Here is a 27,465-nt window from a genome sequence, read left to right on the forward strand (position 1 = left end):
GAGTCATGTAATACAAAGCAGATAAAACTAAAATCTAAGAAAATAAGCAAGCCTTGAAATACTCTATTGATAATGTGAGCGATATATTTTCATATATCCTTCATTATTTTTAAAAATTGAAATTTTGCATCATGGATCAATTTTCTTAATTAAAATGTATTTTAAGCCTGGCTGGTATGACATGTCTTTACTTCCACACATTCTTTTAAGTAAATTATTATTTTAAAATGCTAATACTAATCACAAAGTATTATGTGAATTGTATCCTACTGTGTTTTAAAGTCCTTAACAGAAAGGGAATTATATTAGAAATTGCACAATATATTGCCAATGTATAGTTTTGTTAGGTTCTTCCTTCATGTTACTCACAAAAAGAAAAATGTGGAAATTCATAGCAATACATGTCAATTCTCTTACAAGAAATAACATTTTGTAAAACCTGTTTTTTATTTTGTTTTTTCAAAAAACAAGATTCACAGAATCATAGATTTAAAACTGGAAGGGAGTGGTCACTTAGTTTAACTCTCTCAGTTTACAATGAGGAAAATGAGGCCCAGAAAGACTAGGTGTCGTGTGCTTCAAATCACCCAGCAAAAGTACCAAGTGGTAGAGCTAGAATACAACTTAAGATTTCACCCAGCCATCTTCTCAATTATAAAAGTGTCTCCATGGGAAAATCTCTCGATTTTTGTAACTTCTATTTGTTTGTAGATCAAATGGAATATTTTATTAGAAAACTAAATCTCAATAGAAACAAAATGGATCCATTATATTTTTGTAAGAAAAAATTCTAGTCAAAGATCTTAATAGTAAAGATTGAGCAATATTCCATCAAACTAACTTCAATATAACAGTGACATATCACATAACCTTTTTTCCTCCAATTTTTACTCTTTTTCTAATAAAGAAAGAATTCAGGATGGAATAATCTGAATGGCAGATTATTACATTTCTTCTTGCTTTTGTCTTTCTAAGAAAATAGCTTTAAGAGAGCCACACCACTTACCACTGACAAGCAAACTTTTCACTATCTATTTCCACTATTCCTGGTGGTGGAGCAACATGCTGTGCTACAACTGCTCTGGAAGCTACAGAAAGAGAAACAATATATTAGCTACATAATTAAGATTTACTACATAAATAAAAATCACTAAATGTCCTAATTCACCAAATAACACGCTAACTGAACAAAATAAAAATAAGAATCTTTTAGCTTTTATTTAAGAAAAAAATCTCTGTATACACAAGAAGCCACCTTACTAAGTTTCTTTTAAAATCTAATTCAACAAATAAACATTTATTTCTTATGTTATAGGATTAAACTCCAGAGGCTAAAATTTTTGAAATAGATTGTTTTCTAAACATAAGATCAAACTGTCATTTAGCACAAAATTTTGTTTTTGATTTACCAACATATTTATGAAGAACAAAGTAGGTTTCTAAATAAAGGCAGACAAATCTGACCCAAATATTTAACAGCCTTTCTATTTAAGGACTTCATACCAAATGTTATCATCTTTAAAACAGTGTATCTTTTTTTTCTTGGAAGAAATATGATTTATGAAATTCAATACCTTTGTAAATAAAGAAAGAAATCACCTTACCATTCTGCAATGGAATTTTTAAACTCTTAGTTTGTAAAGATTTCACATACACACACACACACACACACACACACACACACACACACACACACACACACACACACACACCCTCCACCACCAACACCATCACCCACCAACCAAAGGAATTTTAGTAAAGCTTGTTAGAAGATATATCTACATACCTAGATAATCTGCAAATTTCAGAATTAGGATAGCCAATCAGGCAATTTTTTGACCCCCAAGTACATTTCAAGTGAAATCACTCTAATGACTGGAATTTTCTCTCAATCTTTTATAATAATGGAATAATTATAGGAAAAAGATTTCCTATGTCCAAAACCTATGCTAAAAAAATTCTTTCCCAAACTGGGTTACCTATTTCATATACCCAAATCTGAGTTCTACATGTATTGTCAATATTTGAAACTTATGACATCATAATTGAGCAATTTCAGAAATGAATTATAATTTCATTCACATGGACAATTCCCTTCAGCACTGGAGACAGCATTCCTGCGATAACTTATTATGTAGATTATGTAATGAATTACTGTGGAAAACAAAACATTTGTTTTTTAAGTCATGTTTGCTAACCCTATACTGATGAATCTCCAGAAACTTAGGTAGTCTACTCATCAGATAAAAATCAATACATCTACCACTGACCTTTCCAATTTGGAAATCTGTTAGTGCTTGCATTAACCACTGTTGCCTCTAAATGATGATAAAGCATGAGTAGGAATTTTTTTTTTTTTTTTACTTAAGATGCTAGTAAATTAAAAACTAAATTGAACACATTAAAAATTCTCACCATTAGAAGAAAACAGAATTAGAAACCCTAAAAGAATATAACCTCTATGAGAAAGCAAATTTAAACTATAAAGAAAAAACAAAAACAAAAACAAAAACAAAAAACTTTTAAAGAAAGAAGTGCTCCAAAACAATAAAAAAAAAAAAAAAAAAACTATTAACTTTCTGGAAAATTAAGTGCTTCTTGTTTCTATAGTTTTATTTTTATTTCCATCAGTGATATACGACACCCTTGGTAAATCCCAAACTCTTTATATTCCAATTTCTCATTACAACATGAGTAATAATTTATACAATTTAAGAAGTTATCTTGTAAAATAAGAAACCAGATTTATTTATTACTTTTAATGTAAACATATATCTGTGTATGTATATATTTACATATACATAAGTACACACACAGAGAATACATTCACATTTGATTTGATCTTCACAATTTCATGTGATATGCACAACATATATACTCATTTTTTAGAAGAAAAAAATAGTTTATGTGCCCTGCCCAGTTACACGACTAGGTAAATGGCAGGAAAAAGGTTAGGATCTTGGTCTTTTTACTCCAAGTCCAAAAGTTGACACTTTTCTTATATATCAGTACAAAGCAGGTTCTTTATAAGAAAGGTATAAAAATCTTTCTGTCACAATTCTAACACAAATGTCAACATTCTAACAACAAAATGATGATAAAAACTTAAACTATCTGTAGATATCATGATTCTCAATCCTATCCAATTAAAGTTAATATGTTCTACTCAAGGTAGCTGAATGGTATAGTGTATACAACACTGAACCTGGAGTTAAAGACTGAGTTTAACTGAGTTTAGGTACTTATTAGCTGTATGGCCTTTGGCATGTAAACAATCTTATTTGCCTACAGTTTTCTGTAAAAGGGGATAATAACAACACCTTCTTACAGAGTTGTGATATCAAATAAGATATAAGAAAACTTAGCACAGAACCTGATACATATGTGCTTAATAAATGCTGATTCCCTTTTAATCCAAGGGCTAGGTAAAATTGTTCATATTTAAACCTTGGCCTTTTAAAAGGCATTTGAGGGTCTAGTCAGTGGGAAATTTTTGATATTCTTTGCCTCTGTCGTATAAAAATCATTATTTCAATATTTACTCTTCCAAAAGCAGTTGCATATGGGCATACAAATAAACAGCCAGTCAGACTAATAAGGCAGCCAGTATGCTACCATGGATTTAATTTTGCGATCAGAAATTTATGAAAAATACTAATAGCAAATATGGTCCAGGGTATTATATTGACATGCTGGACCAGGATTTGACAAACTATGTTTAGCAACCCATAGTTTGTTGATCTTCACAATAGACCTAAGTTAGTCAAAATAATTGTAAAAACAAGAAAAAAATTTTGAAACCACTAACTGGAACTGGAGATCTGGAAGAGAAAAACAAGATGCCTATGATAAAACACAAATAACAAATGTTAATGCTATGGTAATATAAATACATTTATGATATAGCCAATAAAAGAAATTCCATATAATTTACAATTTGAAGAAATATATTTTCACTTTTCTGGTGTTGAAACAATTTTTATATTTCTTTTATTTATCTTTTTTTACATTAATAATTTTTATTTATGCATTTTCATTATATCAGAATCATTTAGCAAATAAGCCTTTTCAAATCCTCATTTAAAAAAAAAAAAAAAAAAAAAAAAAAAAGCAAAATCCAAATAACAAAGCAAAATCTGACAAAACCTGCACCATTATACATATTCATTTAGTCCCCCCTACCTCTCAACTGAGAGGAGGATATATGGTTTTCCCTAATCTCTCTGGGGACTATGATTAGCTTCTCCAATTGATTTGATCTCTGCAGTACTTAACAGTGTTGCAAACATTTTGTTTATATTTCTTTTGGTTTCTTTACATTCATTCACACAATCATCCCATGTTTTCATTTTATTCTCCACAGACACCATTTCTTACAATATAATGATATTCCGTTGCCTTCACAGACTAGCCATTATTCATGGACTCCCAGATTGATGGGAACTAACAGATATCACAAAGGTTGCCACTCTAAATATTTTGTTATATATGAGAATCTTTCTTCTGATTATTATTGGTTTTGTGCCCAATAGTAGTTGATAGCTATCAGAGGTAGAAAAATAGTTAAGAGCGATAGAGTAGTTAGAGAACAAAATCAGGAGGATCTGTGTTCAAGGACAATCTCATTATTTCTTAGCTGTGTGACCTTTGGAAAGGCACTTATCTCTCTCTATGCTCCAGTTTCCTCATCTGTAAAATGGGGATAATAATAATATATCACCTATCTCCCAAGGTTTTTTTGAGCATAAGATAACATTTGTAAGACAATTTGGAAGTTTTAAAATATTATATAAATGCTAAGTACTGTTTTTTGTTATCTGGATGAAAGGATATGAATAATCCAATGATTTTTTCTTACATAATTCTCAAATGTTCATAAGAGATGGATCAATTCACATCTCCATCAACAGGTTAAATCTCAGAGTTTACTTAGTTTTCATTTTTCTTATAATGATTTGGAATATTCTTTCATAGTTGTTGTTTACATTTTTCTTTCAAAAATAAATATTAGTTTTAAAAATTTGGGTCTGTTCTCTATTCATCTCACATATCAGATTATTTCCAGAGATTTTTTTTCCCAGTTGACATTTTTCTTCATATGATAGGCACAATGATTGTGCCAATACATACAAATTAAAATTTAATGTAATCAACATTGCCTATTTTATCTTTTATGATTGCTTTTATTAATTGTTTAATTCTGATTTATCCCTCCAACTACACTTATGAAAAGTTAAAAACTTCCATTCTCCTGTGATTGTTTTTTTAATGATCTGACCTTTACATTTAGGTCACATATCCCTTTAGAGATTACTGTGATATAGTTTTAATTCCGGTATAAACCCACTTATGAAAGATCACTTTGCAGTTTTCCCATCTGTTCTTATTGAAAAGAGTTAACTTCCCCTGGTAGTTAGTGCTCTAAGGGTTTATCAAACAAAGTTCCTTCTGGGTTCTCGTGCTTTTGTCTAATTTAGAATTCTTCATCTGAATTAAAGCATCGCTCCTTCAGATCAACATTTTGAAAAGAATTTCTTAAAAGCCTACTATCAATAGTTATCAGTTAATAAAAAGTTTTGTTTTTTTTATCTATTTACTATTTAATATATATATATATATATATATATTTTTTTTTTTTTTTTTTGGAGATTGAGTCTCACTATTTCCCTAGGCTACAAGTATAATGGCCACTAAAAGATCCAATTCTAATACTGATGAAACATATAGAAGAAGTTTAACTCACTCACTCCATTTTTCTGACTTAGGTGAGTTTATCCTTCCTTAAGCAAACTGATTACCCCACCTTTCTATAACCTCACCAAACTGGTGTGGGTATCCAATCAGTATTAATCTCAATCAAACTGAAGAGATCTTCCAGGCTCAGACTTCCAAGGAACTATATATAACTTCAGGTTTCAGGAAAACTATTTAATTTTTAAATATATATAAAAACATTATTTTCAGATGTTATTCTTAATATAATACTAATAACAATTAAGTGAGAGGGGTATGCTTAAGCATGAATTCTTAACAATTTTTATATCTTCCTTTTATTTACATAACCAATATTTCAAATCATTATTTTTTTTTGCCTTAACATTTTGAAAATTTGATTTCTAAATCAGATTTGTAAATTAGATTTTTAGTTAGTTCTATTGATAAATTTTGTTTGTAATTCTCAAGAAAAAAAAATTAATTCTTTTAGAAAATGTTAATACAAAAGACATGAAGGTAAACCTTAAAGGAAGATAAGTTAAAGGATGAACCTAATGAAGGACTGTAATTTGTCATCTGAAAGTTAGGCTACAGGAGTAAAGTGTGCTGTATCACTGGAGGATTGGTCAGCAAGTATTAATTTTTTTTTTAATAGTCAAAAAATCATAGTCTACACACAAAGACATAGAGGGATTCGTGATGAACATTGATGAAAGTAATAACTGATAAAAATCACATTTTCTTGAAGTACTGAAGTAAATAGTATATAAATAAGCAACTTTTATCTAAAATAAATACCTGGGACAGCTGCTACATGGTTCTGGGATTGAACATGTTCTACTGCCTGCGGCCTAATTTCTGATAAAACTTGGTGGTTAGAGCTTTGATGTTCAACAAGTTTTTACCGCAGTTAGTGCTTCAGGTCCAAACATCTGGATGTCCATGGAAACTAGACACACTAACATATCTGAAACATTAAAATAAAAACAAAGATTACTTTCAAATATTTATATTTTAATTTTTAAAAACACATAGGCTGCACACTTTGAGTTTTAAGTCCCATAGTTTAAAAAGGATTTTCTCACAAGTGACAAAGTAGTGAAAATACTACTATACTCCTTATAAATGAGAAAATGAAGTCTCAGACAATCTAAAAGGCTTTTCCACAGTCACATGGCTATTAGTGCTGTAGTAATGACTATAAGTCATGCCTTCTAACTCCAAAATTAGCACAGTTTTCTACCATACTATTTGCTTCCTGGATTACAGACTCATTCAATCAATAAGTATTTAAGTACTTATTACGTGCCAGAAGCTGGAAACAAAAGAATGGAAGAATCACTATTAAGTTTATATTCTAATAGGGCAAGGGTAGGATGTTCATTAAAATATATATTCAGAATAAAGTCAGAGTTAATGTATAGTTACAGAAAGTCACTCAATATAGAGTAGTTTGGGAGGAAGGGCATTAGCAATTAAAGGAATCAAGAAACTTTCATACAGAAGACAGCAACTGAACTACATCTCATGGAAAGAAAGGGAGTCTGCAAGGTGGAGATAGGTGGAGGTACCAGGAATACCAGGTACCAGGGAGGTAGCTATTTCTCAGGCAAAGAGACAGGAGGTGGAGTGTCATGAATAAGGAACACCATCAACTAACAAGTCCAGTTTGGCTTGATCACAGAGTGTGGGAGGAGGAATAAATGTCCCAGGAGACTAGAAAACTAGGCTGGGCCGGGTTATGCAAGACTTTATTTGTTGATAAGCGGGAACATTTCTATTAGTTTATGTGTCTATCCACATATGTGTGTGTGTGTGGCCACTGAAATTGACTGAGTAGGAGAGTTACATGGTCCTATCTGTGAATAAGGAAAATGAATTTGATAGCAGTATAAAGGATGGACTGGAGGTGTGAGACTTGAAGCAAGAGTGTTAGGAGAGTGTTGCAATAATGTGGGTGAAAGGTGAGGGGGGCCTGAATGAAGAAGACAGCTGTTTAATCAAGAGAAGAAGTCAGGAGAGAGAGCCGCTGTGAAAGTAAGCATGGATATAACAAGTGAAGAACAGGGAAGAGTCCAGGAGATTTCCAAGATTACAAACCTAGGGAAACTAGAATAAGAGTGGTTCCTCTGAAGATCTGGAAGAGCAAAGGATTCAGGGAGAACAAAGAGTTAAGTTTCGACCTGTCTCCAGGACATTCAGGAAGAAATATGGTGATTGAAGAGTGAAGCTCAATAAGATTGGAGCTAGAAACATATGTCTATGAGTTTCTACATAGAAAAGAAAGTTAACTCCATGAGAACTGATACAATCACTCAAAGACTATACGGATAGGGGGGGAACCAGGACAAAAGTTTGGGAAGTACTCACAAATTAGGAAGTGTGACACAGATGGTGAGTTGGTAAAAGAAATTGAGAAGGAAGGGGTTCAAATCACAGAGCAATGTCATAAAAAACAGAGGAAACATTTGGAGGTAGGGGCAGCAGCAGCAACTGTAACAAGTAGTAACATTTATGTAATGCTTTGAGATTTGCAAAATGCGTTTCAAAAATGATCCCATTTTATCTTCACAACCACAGGAGGAAGGTGCAGTCTTCATCCTCATTTACAGATGGGGAAACTGAGGTAGAGGGTAAGTTGTTTGCCCAGAGTTATTTGCTGATGACTGTCTGAATGCCAATTAGAACTCAGGTATTCTTGAATCCCAGCTGAGCATACCCTGTGCCACCAAATGAAAGAAACATTCCAAGAAAACTATAGACTTCAAAAAAATCAATTTGCAATTACGAGATTATTTTGTAGGGGGTAGATGCAGCTGAGTGAAAGAGGAGTAAGACTGATTTAAAAGGCCTGAAGAAGAGGGAGAGGAGGGAGCAGCTTTTTCAAGAAGTTTCACTGTGAAAAGGTAATGTCTGGGAGCAGTTTTTCAATTCTGGAGGAGCTTTATATGTCTGAAGGGAGGAAAAAAAGGACTAGTTGGATAACATGAGAAGATGTAAGGGGATGAGGTTAAGTGCACACATCTGGGAGGTCAGCCTTGACAAGGCTAAGGGACACTGCTCTATCAGAAACTGGAGGATTGGTCGCGTGAGCAGGACACACAAGGAGTGCAGAGAAGAGGCGTTTACACTGAATGAGTCCAGTTTTTTAGTAAGCAGCAAGATCCTGAGCTGAGAAGGGCCAGGGAAAGGCCATGAGGAGCTTCAGGAAAGAAAAGATTTAAAAGGGAAAATAGAAGGACTTCTTAGCCACAGTGAAGATCCAGGTGAGGATGGATAACATGAATCTGTAAATCAAAAAGTGATCTCTCCCTCTCCTAAACAAGGCGGGATAATCAATATTTTTTAAGGTGTCAAAAAATTTTATACCAATTATTTCTCAATGTATTTTCTCCCACCTTCCCCAACAGGCACCCACATTGAAACATTCCTCATAACAAAGAAAAGCAGATAAAATGAATCAACAAATTGATTGAATGTACTCAGCTTCCGTCATTTCCCAACTTCACTGTCAAAAATATCATTTCGTTTATGTTAACTCTATTTGTGTACATTGTTCTATTGGTTTTGCTTACTTCACTTTGTATCAGTTCAGAAAACATTCTGTTCTTCAATGAATTAATCATAATCATCATTTTTTAAAACAACAATAATAGTTCATTACTAAAAACCATTCACCAATTTTTTTCAATCATTCCCAAATTATTTCTAGTTGTTTGTTGCTGGGAAAACCCTCCTCCATAATATCCTGCTTTTACTATAAATAAATAAATGAATGAATGAATGAATGTCTCTCTCTCTCTCTCTCCTTCCTCTTTCTCACTCATCTCTCTCTTCCCCCCCCCCTCTCTGCCTCTGTGTGTGTGTGTGTGTCTGTGTCTCTCTCTCTCTCTCTGTCTCTCTGTCTCTCTCTGTGTCTCTCTCTCTCTCTCTGTCTCTCTGTCTCTCTCTGTGTCTCTCTCTCTCTCTCTTTGACTTTGATTTCCTATGATTAGAGTATTAAGATTTGCTGGAAGATATTTATCAATTTTAAATCCATGACCAGTAACCAAACTATTAAAAAAAAAAAAAAAAAAAGGAAAAAGTTATTTTGTTGCAAATGCCCCAACTTTCTGGAAGGTTTCTGAAAGGTGAAACCTGTGTAGCAGCTATAGTACTTACCATTTCTGAACATATCACAGCTTCAGCATATCTCAGTTATAATTATAGCAATGGAAAGAGGTCTCTAAAGATTAATATGCCTCTTCCTCCCCCCCCAAATTAAGCCCAAAGTAATGTGACTTTCCTAGTATTTTTGCCAAGATAAATATTCTTATGCAAAAAAAAAAAAAAAGGAACTAGTGAGTGCTCCAGGTTCAGTCTTACCTATGCTTTTTTCCACTTTTGCAATTTTTGTGCAAGCAACATCTCCCATTTCTGTGAGCATATATAGCACCTCAAGAGTTGAAATTACAAGTAGTACATCAGGCAAAGTGAGATGACAAATGATCTCTTTGTAAGATTCCTGATCGACATATTCACAGATTAAAACACCATTATCTTCTGCTTTGCAAAGATTTCCCAAAATTTCCATGCCTGAAAAATACATAAATATTTTTAATAAATGAGAAGCAATTTTCTGATTTTAAAAGATGGATTAGGTATGTAAACAGATATTTACCTCTCATTTTTAAAAATCTATCTCTTGACATTAAGCATTTTGTGACAGTATGAAACATTAGATGAGTAGTTTTGAAATCAACAGGATCCAAAAGAAGCTGGAAAACAAACAAAAAATCTTCAAGTAAATAACATGTTCCTTCTTCTATATCTTGTCTAAAGTCTGTTAATTCAAAATAAAGGTCAAAAAATGGTGGTACTGAAATATATAATTGTCAAAATGGAAACATCATATACTTAAATATCATGAGTTAAAACTTCTTTCTTTTTTGTAAAATTCTAAAACCAAAACTTTTGTTCTATTTCAAAACCTCCTGCCTTTTCTTCCTGAATTTTAAGCAAGAAATAGTAATACAATTTAAATCATATATTGATAAAGGTAAAAGCTTAGAACCAACAATGTTATAAAGAAAAAATGTTTTTTTCTTCATTCTGATAGTACTTACCTCTGCTGCAATATTTCCTAATGTGTCAAGTCCCAATTGCCTTAAAGAAATAAAATGACTATGAGCAGAAAGTAATAAGAAACGAAGACAAGTACGATTAGCTGCCAAAAGCTTAACATTGCCCTCCTCAAAGGAAAGATTTCGCAAAATCACTGCTATCTGAAGTACTCGCTGTCCTTCAATATCATTAATGCCCAGCTTGCGAGGTGGATGAAATAAAGATTCCCAAATCCATTCTCCAGATGTATTTTCTGTAACAAAAAAGATATTAATTCTAGAAATAAATTTTCCTGATTACAGAAAAAAATATTTAATCATTTGACATTTGTTAACTCACCTTGAGATTTGTTTTTGTCAGAAATGAGATCTCGTACTTCATTATCATCTACAATATCTTTCCAGAACTGAAAAGAGATTTTAAAATTATTTAACTTCTAAAGTGTGATGATTTCTTTAAAATCAATGATACAACTAATTTATTACTGTAGAAGAACATTCACAAATTTCATTACAGTAAATAGGTCAAGTCCTATTTAACCTGATTCTAAGATTGTTAAAACAAAAAAAAAAAACAAAAAAACAAAAAACCCTTTGTCTTCCACTGCTGAAATGGATGTAATAATTTTTCTGAAGCATGATTTTTGTACCTTAAATACACAAATGATCTCAAAGAACTTATACCTTTGCTTTCTATGAAATCATTGATATGCCTATTCATTATACATCACTACTAGTGAAAAATAGATAAGACTAGATTAAGAATTACAAAATAAATGAATCTTCTAGCCAGAAATTGTGCAATTCTACAGAATCAATAAATGATTTTTTTTGCTTAAAATGAAAATATACTTATGTTCTATAAAATTGTTGCTTGTTTTTCTTCAGTTTAATTTACATTAGCATAGATGACTTTAAAGAAATACTTTCAAAAGTCAATTTAGAATTTTTAAATATATCTATATCAATATTTTTCAAATCAGCAAATACCAACCAACAATTTAACAGTAACATGTAATCATTTTCTAAATAATGTTTTTTAATGTTTAAATATTATTTTGTACAAATATCATTAGAATGCAGTACTTTTAGTATAAAGAGTAATAAATGATCAGTTACACAGTATTTCCTGCTATTTAAAACTTATTTTTCCAACTGAAAAGATATAATATATGATATAAAGTATACAAATGAATATTATCTGATATGCTAATAATCAGAATAAAATAGAATCACTGAGTTTTAGCCAATATGATGTATACTGGTATCAATGATAAAACATTGCAAACATTTTTTAATTTAATTATACTCAAAAGAAACAACCCAGGTAAATTGGAAAAAATTACAGTAGCATCTTACATTTAGAAGATATATTTAAATAAGAAAATCCAGGAACTAGAGTGGGAATCACTACAAAAAGCATTTGGTTAATGATTAATGGAGCAAGAAATAGAGTGGTAATGACACTAGAGTACTTTATAGACCACTTGGTCAGAAATAGGAAACAGATGAATATTCAGAAAACTGATCACAATTATTGATTGCACAAAGCCATGATATTAAAAAAAAGTGGAGCTCCAATTATCTGAACATCATCTGGAGATCATTCTCTACCAAAAGCTAAAGAGGGAATAATTATTTGTCTTGACTTAAATCATAATTTATAAAAAAGTATAGAAAACAACTAAGGCAAAATTATATACTGCATATGACATTAATCAGTAAGGAGAAAATAGTTGTTGTGGTTTAAAAAACAAAAAGGAATCTTGGGAAAACAAGTTTGCCAACACTTTGCTCCAGAAGTCAGCTTAGAAAAGTAGAAAAGATCTTAGCAATGAAATTCTAGAGATGAAGAAAAGATAATGAAGCAAAAGCCTGAGCTCTTCCCAACTTCCCTCCAAACAACTTTAAATTACATCTTAAAGCACATTCCAGAGTGGCAGAACCCACACAAAAATGGGGTACAACAATTTCCCAGCCCAAAAGAACACAGAAGAACTGCCTCACTTGGGCAAAAAGAGAACAACACATCCTAGAGCTGGCAGAGTGCCCATGCAAGCCAGTTGGAGATCTCTAGCACACATCACCAATAGGTGCCGCCTCCTGTCCCAGGCCAGAGGCACAACTGGCCAACTGTGAGGCCGGAGGATGCTTGTGGGGCACACAACCACCCGAAGTCACCTGTTCCAGGAGCTACCATGTACCAAGCAGGTGTAACAATACTGGATGATCCCAGTTATGCAGGTGAACTACCAACCCTGGAATGCAACTGATCAGTTATTAGGCTCAAGCCTTGGCACAAGAAGTTTGGACAGTGCCCCTTATACCCCAGGAGCAGAATTTAAGTTTGAAAGTCACAAAATGTGCTGGTAAGGGAGCAAAATACAAAGTTTTAAAATCACATAGCATAGAAAGCTACTATGGTAACAGAAAAATCAAAATAAAAACTCATTTGAAGAAAAGAAAAATAGCAAAACACTTACAAGCAAAGCTTGAAAGAAAAATATGAATTGGTGTCAGATCCTAAAATGCCTCCTGGAAGAAGTCAAAAGGGATTTTAAAAATCACATAAGAGAGGTAGAAGAAAAACTGGGAAAATAAATGAGAGATGCAAAAGAATCATGAAAAAAGAACTGAAAGCTTGGTAAACAGAGTACAAAAAATGCCAAAATTTGTATAAAAACTAACCAAAGAAGTAGAATTTGTCAAAATAAAAACAAGTCACAAATGCTCAATGAGGAAAATAATTCCTTAAAAATAAGACCTGGGCAAGTAGACATTAATGATTGAGACATCAAGAATAAATCAAACAAAATCAGAACAATGAAAAAAAACATAAGAAAATATAAAATACTCATTGGAAAACAGATATGGGGAGAGAATTTGAGAATTATTGGACTACCTAACAACTATGATCAAAAAGAGATTGGATAGCACCTTTCAAGAAATTATAAAAACAAACAAAAAAATTACCCTGAATCCTAGAGAGCAAAAGAGTAATTTTAAAAATCTACATTGGTAAGGAAGAAAAGATTGCAAGGAGAGAGAAAAAGTATAATCAGAGTAAAAAACAAGATAGGGAAATACAATTAGCAATCATAAGTGTGAATGTAAATGGGATGAATGTACCCCATAATGAAAGAAGGTTGCAAAGTAGATTAAAAACTAGAACCTAGATAGCCAGGTTCTACAATGAAAAAACACTGGTCCTGGAGTCAGTAGTCAAAACTAATCTCAGACACTTGACACTTACTAACTCTGTGATGCTGAGCAAGCCACTTAACCACTATTGCCTTACAAACAAAAACCCACAAAAACAAAGAATGCTACACTATGTTGTTTATGAAAAAAGGCATTTGAAACAGAGACACACACAAGAAAATTTAGAACTCAATTTTTAAAGAAATAGACGTTAGAATTGTCTTTACATGTAACTAGGGGAAAAATTAATGTTAAAAATTGTCTTTACCTATAATTGGGGAAAATAATTTTTTAACGTAAGCATCTTTTTAACTTGGTTTTTGTATCTTTAGCATTTAGCACTACATCTACAACACAGCAAGCACTTTTAAAAATTGCTATTGATTTTAGAAGCAGATACTCCCTCTTGAAACTATCTATGTAAAGGATGGACAAATAATTGTCATATCTATTGTAGAAAAGATCCTTTTATGGGCATGAGTTGGACAAAATGGCCTCTGAGTTCCTTTCCATTCTAAAGTTGTGATTCTATTCCATCACCTCAAAAAGAAAACAGAATTTGTTATATAAAGAACTATAAAGAAAGAATTACTCATTTTATTTGATTTTGAAGAGAAATTTATTCTTCTTATAGAGAGAACAATGAATTTATATAGTCATACACATGGATTTATATTTTCACAGATATAACAATAATTCATACTTTCTTATCCAGTGTGAATCTTTGCCCAGTTCTTTTCACAAAGTATTCCTTCCCCCCAAAAAAAAAATGCAACAAATAAGCTGAAGGATCTCCTTTTTATTCTATTCTGTACAATTTCTCAAATGTAATACAAATCTCATTATATCAAATGAAAAACTGTTGAGCAACTTGCCAAGAACTTGCTAAGCACTGGGGATACAAACTGAAATAAAGCTGTCTCTGCCCTCAAGGATCTCACATTCCAGGAGGAGAAACAACACTGAAGAGCAATGGGAAGGGAGAAAGAATTGTAGAAAGAATAATGTTTGGACAATGCAATTAACAGAAAAGTTCTTGCTAGGAACAGCAAAGTTGATTTGATTACTATTCTCTGAGCTACAGTCTGGTGAGGAGAAATGAGGAAAAAGTAAAGAATACAGCCACGTGATATATGTAAGTGGCCCAAAGGTGGTATGGTAAGTCTGTACAGTAAAATGCTTATCAATCAGAACCTAGCATCACAGGGATGGAAGCCTTAATCCAATATAAAAGCACAAGACCTGTCTGAGACCTGACACTGTTGATCACCACCTCCTCTGCCTTCTTTGAGTCATCATGTCATGCTTCTCTCTTGCTTCTCCTAACTACTTTTCTTAGATATCTGTGTTGTGTCATCATCCATGTCATGCTCCAATAATTGTGTCTGTTATGTTCCAGGTTCTGATCTCTTCCTTTTATCATCTGTCTGTGAATTAATTAACTCTACATAGATAAATCTCAAATCCAGTCCTAGTTCTGAGCTTCAGTCCTCCCTAAACTGCTGCCTATTAGACATTTCCAATTTATATCTCAAACACATGTCCAAATAAGTACACATTAACTTTCCCTTTGATACCCACTTCCCTTCTGACTTTCCCTGTTCAGTATATGTAGCAAGTGGGTGGAAAAGGGACGTATGGTTTCATTGTTTTAGAGAAATTAGTTTAGATGAGGAAACTCTACCAATTCAGAGAATTGGAGAACTAGAGAAATTCAGAGAACTAATTGTTCTCTAAATAAGGGATTTTAAGAGAGTTGCCTTGAAGCTTAAATGACTTGAACACAGGTAACACAGTATGTGTGTGAAGAGGCAGGAAGAGAACCCAGATTTTCCTGAAGTTTAAGCCACACTACATATGGTAAGACTATATGTTATCTCTCCAAATGCTCCAATTTCTATCAAGGGAACACTAATTTTTACTCATGCAGGCTCATAATCTCTGTCATTTTAGACTTTTTATTCTTAATCTTATCCCACTTATCCAGTTAGTTAATGAATCTTTTTATCTCCACAACCTTCTCTAGCTGTTGATCTCTACCCATCCACTTACCACCTTAGTTCGGGCCCTTATTCTCTGTCCAGTTGCCAATTGAACTCCTTGCTTCATTTCATCCCTCTCTAATCCCTTCTTCATACAGCTGTCAAAGTATAAGTCTGACCAAATCTTTTTCCTATTCAATAAATTCCAGAGGATCTTATTTATTGCTTCCAGGACAAAATAAAGGCTCCTGTTGGGCATTTAAAGCCCTTCCCAATGAGGGTTCAATCTATCCTTTCAACTTACACATTACTCTGGGACTCTGTGTTATATTGGCACACTGGACAACTTTCTGCTATCCATAATGCTCTATCTACAATCACTGTTCCTTTACCCTGGCTATTCTCTGGGCCCAAGATGCATTCTTTTCTCCCAATTCTTAGAATTACTAGGTTTTTTTTAATGAAGATTCGGGTCATGAACCACTTTATATACATAATTTTTTTTTTTCATTTCCAGCCACCTACCAGCACTTTAACCTCCAAAAAAAAAAAAAAAAAAAAAAAAAAAAAAAACCAAAAAATTCATCTTTCTTGATCCACCTATATATCAATTTCTCTCTCAAGTGAATGTAAACTTCTTGAGGGCAGGAACCCTTTCATTTTTGTCTTTGTACTTTAGGGTCTAAAATGATGCTGACACAAAATAGGAACTTTAAATAATGATTCTACTCAATTATCAGTATAGCTTATTGATTCTGTTTGTCAATCATTCATATGCATATCCACAGATGAACTAACTTAATAGGTCACTAATTCAGAAGGATGTTACATGATCAACATAAAATTTTCATTTGATTTATTTTTCCATTGTTTCATTTGACTGAAGATTTCATTAAGGAGGTTTTGTAGTATTTCAGGTCAAGATGCAATTAATTGATATTATGTCTTTTATTCTAGTGGAGAATTTCGGAATCAACAAGGAATATGTCACTTATATTCTTCGTATTACATCTTCCATGACACTAATGCACATTTTACATCATTATTTTCCTTCCTATACTCTACAATCCAGGAAAACCTAACTTTTTGCTTTTCCTCATATAGAGTACTCCACCTACCATCCCCATATCCTAACACTGACCCACATCTGGAATATAGTCACCCCTCAATTTTATCTTTCAGAATCTATCATTCTCTGCAAGCACCAACTTTTCCTGATCTAAAATGATAATATCACCTTCCTCAGTAGCCTGATGCTTTTTTAAAAACTCTATACATACTTTTATCTGAGCATGTGGTCTCCTCAACAGAATATAATATCAGAAAGAGACTGCTTCACTTTTTTTGTCTTTGTATCTCCAGTACACAATGCAGTGGACTCTTGATAGATGTTTGCTGACTAAATTTTTTTTTTAATTTTATATTTTGCTTCATAGTTTTACAAACTATCAAAAAAAAAAAAAGTGATTTCCAAGACCATGTCACAAAATCTTAACTTATTTAAAATTATGAAAGTCATTAAGACTACATTCAAATAAATGCATTTTTAAAAATCAACAATACATAATCCTGAGAAATTACAGGATCATTCTCAAATATAATAATTCAGAACTGTTAGGGATTTCAAGAGCCATCAAGTTCAATTAAAATAAGGATATTAAGAGTCAGATCCAGGGAGGATTAATGACTTACCCAACAACATGGAGCTAACACTCTTTCCCCTGGCTCTATATATTGCCAGCCTTTATATGCTTTCGTGAAAGTTGTTCCCAATGCACAAACAATATCCTTACAGATTTCTACTCTGTGGGAATCTTCCTTTCTTTCAAATATTTTGCTAACCAATCCTTGAAATATTTTTAAATTGTGTTGCCACACAAACCCAGATTGCTTCTATATTTCCTTGGCTATTATGCCCATTCTTTTTTATTTCTACTTAATTGCTGCTGTAACTTCTGTAAACCACATTACTTCCCTTTGGCATTTATAAGAGATTTCCTCATTCACACTTCCAGTCTCTTTGTTTCTTGAACAGATAGGGAGGAGAGATACACTGGTAAAAATGAGTGAAACAAAATTAAACCTTTTATAGTCCATCTCTTGGGAGGCCTTTCCAGGTATATTGCATATTCCTTACTTACTTTTTAGTCCATGTTTGCGACTCACCCATGGATATTCCATTTCCCTGCAGCTGCCTCTAACTCTGACCCCAATAACCTTATTTTGCCACTTCTGACTCTTAAAATTTCTAGCTTCCTTCAAAACTCAGCTCAAACAGCACCTCCTACATAAGACCTTTTCTTGCTTCCAATGCTAGTATCTTCCCACCCCAAAATTTATTCACTTTTATAAATATGTCTAAATGTTTTCCACAATAAAATTTAAACTCTGCCAGAGAGTATTCATTTTTGTCTTCATATCCCCAGTGCTTATAAATACCTGCTGATAATCTTCTAGCTAAGTCACAAAGCTTCCTCTTTGTGACTAGTGCTTTCTATCAGTGAAACTTCTTTAAAGTTTTTCTCGGGGCAGCTAGGTGGTGCAGTGGATAAAGCACCAGCCCTGAATTCAAGAGGACCCGAGTTCAAATCTGATCTCTAACACTTAACACTTTCTAGCTGTGTGACCCTGGGCAAGTCACTTAGCCCCAGCCTCAGGGGAAAAAAAAAAAAAAAAAAGTTTTTCTCCATATCTCAACTTTTTGAATCAACAACTTGTTCAAATAGATCCATTTGAAAATTCTTTAACTAAGCGAAATATCTTTTTTTCATTTTTACCCTCCCTTCTAATTTTTATTTTTCTTTGATGAATTAAATACACAAATATTGTTAATGACTATTAAAACTGCAAACATTCATTTGATTGTTTTTTCTTTTAAGAACTAATTTCATTTTTCATGTCTTTTGGTGATTGCTACAGTACTTTCTTCTCACATCTTGGGGAAAAACAAACAAACAAACAAATAAAAACTGGTATGTAGTCACGAGGTTTCAGAAGTGTCCATAAGTCTTTGGTCTCTAATTTTATGTCTTCAATTTGTATTTTCCCAGACATTTGTTGCCATGTTCTCCATGCCTACCTTCAATGCCAAAGTTGATTTAATTTGGAGAATCTTTTAAAATTTTAAATATTTCACAAGTGTAGTTTACAATTAAAAAAAAAATCAGGTTTCAAAAATGACTTAACAGAATAGAATGAGCAAAAGCTAATATGATGAAATTTTATGGGGAAATTTAAAATAATACATTTGGGTTTTTTCAAGAATCAAATACAAAGGATACATGACATCCTGACATAGCAAAACTTAGAACTGATAATTTGGAATTTTTGGTGGAAAAGCCAAATATAATTTGTGACATGGACCTCAAAATTAAAAATATCCATAGACTGCATTAACAGAAGCAACAGAATACAGTACCATCATACTTGCTCCAGATCAAGGAATAAAAACAATTCCATGTGTTCAGTTCTGGGAAGCATATTGTAGAGAGTTCTTTAAATTACAGCATATCCAAAGGAAAGAGAACAGAACAGTTTAAGAACTGACATACAGGGATGGCTTGATGGAATAATTTGAGGTTTATCCTGAAGACATGAGGGAGATAAAGCAGTTGTCTTCAAGTATTATATCATCATGTAGAAGGCTTAGAAAGCTCTTCTACTTGATTCTATACTATCATGTGTTAACAGTGAAGAGAGAGATGTTAATGTTGAAAGTATAGCTTTCAAAAGTGGAAGGGTCTAAGGTGGCAAATTGCTAGGGATGTTGTATAGGGGATTTTTGTTCAAAACAGTAAAGCTAGATGATTTCTGAGAAGTCCCTTTCAATTTTGTGATTCTGTGAGTTTGAGGTTTCCCTAGGATATCCAGGTGTTGGAAAAATTTGTTTGGAGTTGAAGGAATAAAATTTGAAGTTGCCACATAGTAATGATATTAAAATTATGAGAATTGATAACATTGCCAAAGTAGAAGATGTCTCCACTGAATCCTCACAAAACACTATTTTTTGTATATAAAATTTTTGTATATAAAGACAGTATAAAATAGTGGGAAAAGCAGTGAATTAAGTAATTAAGTGATTAAGATATATTTTGAATTTTGATTGTAAATTCTGCCTAAAATGAGTTACATGGAAATGAAGTCATTTTACCTGCTCTTAAGTCTCAATTTCTTCACCTGTAAAATGAGGATTATACAGTACCTACATCACAGGATTGTTAAAAGCAAATGATAACTCGTTTGAAAATATTTTATATTGTTCCTCTATGTATTCTATTCAAGCAGGCCTAAATTCCTCAAATTTAACACTCATATGACTACATTCTGAAATATATTCTCTTCTCATCATAAGTTTCCATCAACTCAATTCTCACTTCCTATCATGACCATTTTGTTTTATTTTCTTTCATATACTTTTTGATTTAAATATCACATATCTCCAGTAGAATAAGCTTCTTAAAGACAAGGGTTTTGTTTTGTTTTTGGCTAACTCAATTGGGGTTAAGTGAAAATTCCTGAGACTAGATTTGAACTTGGGTCCTCCTGATTTCAGGGCTGGTGCTCTATCCACTGCACCACCTAGCTGTTCCTTTTTTATTTTTGTTTTTTTTTTTTTGATCTCTGTAATTCCAAATCCTAGCACAGAATAGGTACTCAAATATTAGTTATTATAAGTAGTAGTATGCATTTCTTACATCTTATTTTTAAAATCTCAGTATACATGCCACCATTATTCAGTAAATACTCTAAAATTAGGATGCAACTGCATTTAAATTTGTATTTCTATCTCAGTCTAGCTTTTTACATTGTAAAAACTGAACAAATGTTTACATGAATGAGTGTCTTTAAAAAAAAAAAATCTTCCTTTATTCTATTAAATCAGCTGAAAAAGGTCCTGGAATAATGTGTTATTACTAATGCTGTAGATAGAAAGCAATCACCATTACCTAAATAAACAAACAAAAAAACAACCACATTCCCTTTGCTCAGAATATTTTTTCCAGTGGAGTTTCTTTCTATTCCTCTTGAGTAAGAGCTAGAGTTCAGTATTATTTGCCATTTTTGTTCACTCAATCATTTTAGCTATTCATTTAATCCATTTATCCCAATACTTACCATCTTTGTGGACACGTGACAATATATAAATTCCATTCTTTTTTTCCTGGTTTTTAACTTTTTACTTATTTGTTACTATTGTCCTCAGTGATTTAAATATTCAAATTTCCTTTTCACTTCATCTGAACAACTCAACTCTAACCCCATTATTCTCATAGTTCAATCACTCAATAACATAAGCATACCTTACTTGGCCCCCATTACTACACCTATGCATCCGTGCATCTGTGATCCCATTGACATGGTTAAGAGCATACCACAACTCAGCAATACTTTAAATGAAGCATATCTCATCCTTCTCAGTCTAGATGGCAAATACTTAAGTACCTCCATAAATTCTTTATTGTGGGGGCCACCAATACGTTGGGCTTCTTGCTCTAGATTTCATGACATTTTGTGGAATATGCCTCAAATCTCTTTCTGAACTCTTCTTCTGTTCATACATAGTGTTTGGGGAAATCTTTGTTGGTAATATCACATCTACTCACACTCACTGGCATCTCTTCATTGCCATTAGAATGACTAGCATTTTAAAAAATGGCTTTGTTTCTGTGAGAAGCTAGGAATAATTAAAGCCCTAGGACATTTCCCAAATTCAACTGGTCCTACTTGCTTTTTCCTTCTATTCTTTCTGGGCATAGTTTATTGTTTGTCTGCATAGTCTGCCAAGACATACATGTACTTGTAAACTAGTACTATAAGCATATAATTATTATCCAACTACATATCATAGGTTGGATAATAATCATTCTTCATTCAGTTAAATTTTTCCTGTGCATATAATTAAATGTAATGTCAAGACTGCATATTATTGAACTTAGTTCATCTCCAAAATCACAAAATCTTAATCACAACCAGTTTTATTTGAACTTGGTGATTTCTACTATTTAAATCAGGGGTTCTCAAACATGTTTATGCAGCCCACTGAGTTACAGCAAATGGGCTGAAGGGCAGAGACAGAGTGTGAGGTTTTGTTTTTACTATAGTCCGGCCTTCCCACAGTCTGAGGGACAGTGAATGGCCCCCTATTTTAAAAGTTTGAGGACCACGGATTTAAATCCTTAATTCTAAGTCACCCCTATCATCTGTTATCTGCTTTTCGTTTGGCCTTCCAACAGTTGCTAAAAAGTCTCCTCACTGGAACACTATAAACTCATGCCTTTTATATATTCAACTAAGGTCTCACTGTCTTCAGTAATATTTTTATGCTTGCCTTGTTGATTCCGTAATACATTTCTCCAAAGAGATTGTTACACACTTTACCTTTTCTATAAATCTCCAGTAACCATTCTACCTCCCTTTCCCTCATATCTAATGACCTCATTATATATTTTAATAATATAAGAGACCATCTGTGCAGAGACTTAAGCATTTCTCTACTTTTAATTTTTTTCTGTATCGTCTTGATCTCTTTCCATTCTTTTTCAAGGAAAGAGATGTCTCCCATCCTTATTAGACTATTCAGGCTTCTTTACTTTCCATCCCATTTCTTTCTACCTTCTTCAAGCAGTATTGTCAGCTATATCTCCTCCAATACTTACATAAATGATCTTTCTCTTCCCATTGATCATTTCTCCTCTCCCTACAATGCAAGTTTTAAAATTTCCTTCTATTTTAAAAAAACAAACATTCTATTGAACCCTACAAACAACCCCAAAATTATACTTTTATTTTTTTCTTTTCTAGCTCTTCCCATATTAAGTAAAGCTTATCCTTGACTTTTATCCCTTGGAGCTATCATTTTTTTCCCTCTTCTTTTCCCTACGAAATTCATTGAATTATGAGTGCACATTCACTATATTCATTTTGTTACTATCCAATCAATAAGCACTTATTAACTACCTATTATGTGCCAGACATTGTATGAGCATTGGGATTACACATATAATAAATAAAACAATTCTTGTTGACAAGGAACTTAAATTCTATTGGAGGAAATAAAGACTTATACCAGGATATATAAAAAATATGTAAAAAGGAAATACAAATCAGTTAAATACAAGGTAGTTTTAGCAAACAGGCACTAATGTAATAATAATAGTATTTATGTAGTGCCAGGCACTATGCCAAGCACTTAACTTCTATCTTGAGATTCACACAACCCTAGAAGGTAGGTGCTACTATTATCCCCATTTAATAGTTGAGGAAACTGAGGCACATAAAAGTTAAGTGACTTTTCCAATGCCACAAAACTACTAAATGCATGACTCCAGACGTAAGCTCGCATCTTTCTGTTCAGGACTTGATTCCTTGCTGCACCTAGAGGCCCCTAAGAATGAATGAGGTCAGGAGAAGCTTCACCCAGTAGGGGTACTTGCACTTCACCTAAAAGGCTGACAGATGGGAGTGCATTCCAGGAATGGGGGACAGACAGACATGGGAGACAGGAGATGAACCAAAAAAAAAAAAAAAAAAATGTGAGTGAGAAACAAAGAGAAAGCCATTTTAGCTGGATGGAAGACTGCTGGAGGGGAAGCAGTTACACAAATGCCAAATCCAAACTTAATATAAAGTTTTTAGTTTCCTTTGTCTCTCCCCTTTGTCAATATATCCTCAACACAAATAGCAAAGTAGTATTCCTGCAGCATAGGTGTTGCCATGTGCCTCCCCTGAATATAAAGCACCAGCACCTCTGGGATCATTTAAAGCCCTTTGTAATCTAGGCCCAGTCTACTTTTCAAGCTTATTAAACATTACACCTCTTTATACACTCAGCCATTCTGAATTTACTTTACTTCTTTGCCAAGTACATCAGCTAACCAAACTGATCTGTTTCTCATACAGGACATGTCTACATTGTATAGGTTATCCCCAATGTTCTCAATGTATCTCCTCCTTATACCAGCCTCTTCAAAACCAAAAAGCCAGGGCCACCACCTATATGAAACCCTTCTTAATACCAAATTTCTAGTACTCATTTCTTGTAACTTATCCTAATAAATTTATCTTGTATATATTTCATATTAATTTATATGCATATATCTTGCTTTCCTAGGTAGAACATTGAAGGCAATGCCAAGCATATAGTTGATGTTAAAAAATGCTTAGTTTACTGATCACAGTAAATATAGAAAATGTAATTTAGATGAAATATAAAGGACTAATGAAAGAAACAACAGTCTAGTAGTTCAGAGTACCAAATATAAATTAATGACACTGAAATTATAAATTCTTACTAAGAATTAGAATTTTTCCTGATATATAATAGAAGCATTCCATAAGAAAAATTGGAGATTGTGGGGGGAAAAATAATAGCATTGAGAAATTTTGTAAAGAAAAAAACTCTTGCTAAGCATCTGAGCTATTTAAATAGCCAGGTCCATTTGTAACTTCTTCCCTTTCAATACCGACTAACTGTCTCCCCCCTCCCTCCCGCCCCTGAAGAGAGATTGGATGGAGAAGACCTTAGTGTAGTGACTCCACCTTGACTGGTCTCACTCATTGACACAATAAGGGACATGGCTCAGAACCATCTCTCAGCACAGTGATGGGTGCCATGGCCAGTGATATTCGTGTCATGGTTGATATCTGTACCCATATATCATGCAGGGCATGCAGGCCTGAAGAATAATTAAGGATGCTGGTGACATCAAACATCTCTGGGGATTTAGCCCAAACACCAATAAGCAGCTGTTGCTTGGCTGATCCTACAGTAACATCTCAGCTAGGTATGGAACACTACTTTGATCTCACTGCTCCTAGACACCAAAGTCATTCTTGATGGCCTTCTGGGAGCCATCAACATCATGAAGGTACATGCCTGTTTCCTTGGTGAACAACTGAGTTCCAGCTTGCACGATAATCATGCAGTTTTTGTCTTTTTAAACAGCCAGTAAGGAAATTACATCTCATCAATGATCTGTATCTTTCCGAGGAGATAATGGTTGCCCAGAATATGTGGGATTAGCATTGACAGTGATCTGAATGGAACCTCCAAGACCATGACTGTCCTCTGAACTACACTTGGTCAGCAAAGAATATGTCCTAGGCAGCCAAATACCAAGTAGGTTATGTTCCCAGTGGGAAGTTCAGACAAGATAACTTAGGCTCCTTAATCTTCCCTAACTTCCTTGAAAGGATGTGAGTTTTAAATGGCTTAGTAATCCTCCACTGTATAGAGCCAGACTTCTGAATTATTCTTTTCAACTTTCAGTTTTACTTCAACATTCAGCAAGGCAATGATGGAAGAGGTTTATTTTTTTTGGCTAAATTTGGAGCCAAGCAAAAGAAGTTCTTTGAACAAAACTCCTGACACACATCTGGAAATTCTCTAGGGCACTATTCTGCAATTTCTTGATGCCAATCATCTTGAGCTGGAGCAGGAAAGCATTCAGTACAATTTCTTGGAAAATCAGCTTGAAGGTCAGAACGCTTATGTGGAACGCTTTTCAAGCAGCTGCCTCTATTTCTCTTTGAGATCATTCTTCAATCAAAGGAATGTCCCTTAATATCCTAATTGCCAGTGTGGAAAGAAGCATTTCTCTATATAGGCCTTTACATGGTTCAGGAATGTTTCTGTCAGCAGGGTATTCAAAGTTGCCCTATTAACAACCTAGAATCTTAGTGATCCTGTGACTTTGTGATATGCACTAATCTTTGCTGTGGGGACAGACAACATCAAAATGATTTCAGTATGTTTGATCATCTTTGGAAATTTGTTGCATTGCCTTTAATGTCGACAACAAGCTTACAGAGACCTGGGCTGATGTGAACAGACTGGATATACTTGATGGCTGTTGATAATACTTAGAAGACAAGGGATTATTTGGGGATTCTCCATATCTTCATTCATAAAAATAAATGGGGCATGCTCTTGAAATTGGAAGAATTTTCAGGAGACTACTCATCACCAAATCTGGAAACTTCCAGACAATCAAATCGCAGCCCATCATTTCTGCTACAGAGCCACTGAGAAGACTGATATATGGGGGCAGGGCTCTATCCTTATTTTTGACAGTTAATTTGAAATAATAGAATCAAAATGGTATTTTATTTATTTCTGAAAACAACATAATTTAAACAATTTTAATTTTTAAAGCCTTTATCTTAAGAATATCACAAAATACTACTTTTCAAATAGGCAATGCTAAGTCTTACACATTTAGTAAGGAAATGTTTAAGAGTAAGAAGTCACTTAATTTTTGTGTCTCAGTTCCTTCATTGCAAAATGGGAATAAAATTAATATTATCATAAGATTGTAAGAAAAAACCTTCTGCATATTCTAAAGTACTATATAAATTTAAACATATTATTCACAAATAAGGAAACCAATTCAGATAAATTAAATGAATTTATATGAAGTAACATTTTATTATTAGACTATCAACCTTCCAATATGCAGTGTAATATTATTCCATTTCAATACTCTGTGCAGTCTTAACTTCTTTGTCATCTCATAGAAACCCATTAACAAGTCTTACTTTAATAAGAATGCACTAATCAGAAATTAAAATTTTTTTTTGTCATTTGGTAAAAAATTATGCATTCACATTTCTTAACTCAAACTAATTTACCATTAGGGGAAATGAAAATACCATTTACACTTATATATAGCCTACCGGAGGGCATCAAGACATTATCTTTCAATAATATTTTTGATCTGATGATTAAGAGTGATGATAAGTAAATCAATAGGTAAAAAAATCACAATAGACACACAAACTTTTGAAAATGATTAGCAAAATGAATTTTTAAGTGCCATTATAACGAGATATTGTATTAAAGTAAAATATATGATATTTAAATGACAACAAAGAAGTTCAAAAGGCATTGGTTAAAATAAAACATTTATGGTATTTGCACAAGTTTGCTAAAGACAGGTATAATGCTATAGTAGATATAGATACAGACTCAAACTTAAGATGATCTAGTGTCAGATCCTGCCTGCCTGACATTCTATGTTCCTTTGGACAAGTCATTTAATCTGTGAATGCCCCAGACAATCCTGTAAGCCTCTAAATACATAAGAACTGACATCAGTAATAATACAAGTGAGTTTCTTCCCAGCGAGTTCCCTAACAAGAATGAAATCACACGTTTGTTTCTCTTTTTTAAAGTTGTTGAAATTTTGAATTGTATTCTAAAATATATTGCTAAATAACTAAATAAATACCTCTCTTAATTGAGTTTGCGTCCTGGTAACAGATGCATTGTCAGAAACTTTGTAAATAGCAGTAAAAATAAGAAGGAAAAATTAATGCATTCCAGAACATGGATTCCTTACCTGAAAGAGTTTTGAGATCCACTGCCTTTAAGCCCTTCTTCACCTAAAAAAAGCCTGTAGCTCCCCAGCTTTCCAGATTAAGTAGGGGAGTATACATCTCTCTCTTGTAATGAAGAGATGACAGAT

General features: G+C 33.2%; 1 protein-coding gene across 1 annotated transcript in view; it reads right to left on the reverse strand.

The window, feature by feature from the left end:
- ARID2 (AT-rich interaction domain 2) overlaps nt 1-27,465 on the reverse strand; it is a 192,344-nt gene that overhangs the window by 40,876 nt on the left and 124,003 nt on the right. Inside the window, 7 exon segments of the mRNA XM_074269452.1 lie at nt 1,007-1,088; nt 6,514-6,616; nt 6,618-6,682; nt 10,081-10,290; nt 10,376-10,472; nt 10,821-11,071; nt 11,158-11,224. Coding sequence (XP_074125553.1) covers nt 1,007-1,088; nt 6,514-6,616; nt 6,618-6,682; nt 10,081-10,290; nt 10,376-10,472; nt 10,821-11,071; nt 11,158-11,224 — 875 coding nt within the window.

Source organism: Sminthopsis crassicaudata, chromosome 5 (assembly GCF_048593235.1).
Source record: "Sminthopsis crassicaudata isolate SCR6 chromosome 5, ASM4859323v1, whole genome shotgun sequence".
Taxonomy (NCBI): domain Eukaryota; kingdom Metazoa; phylum Chordata; class Mammalia; order Dasyuromorphia; family Dasyuridae; genus Sminthopsis; species Sminthopsis crassicaudata.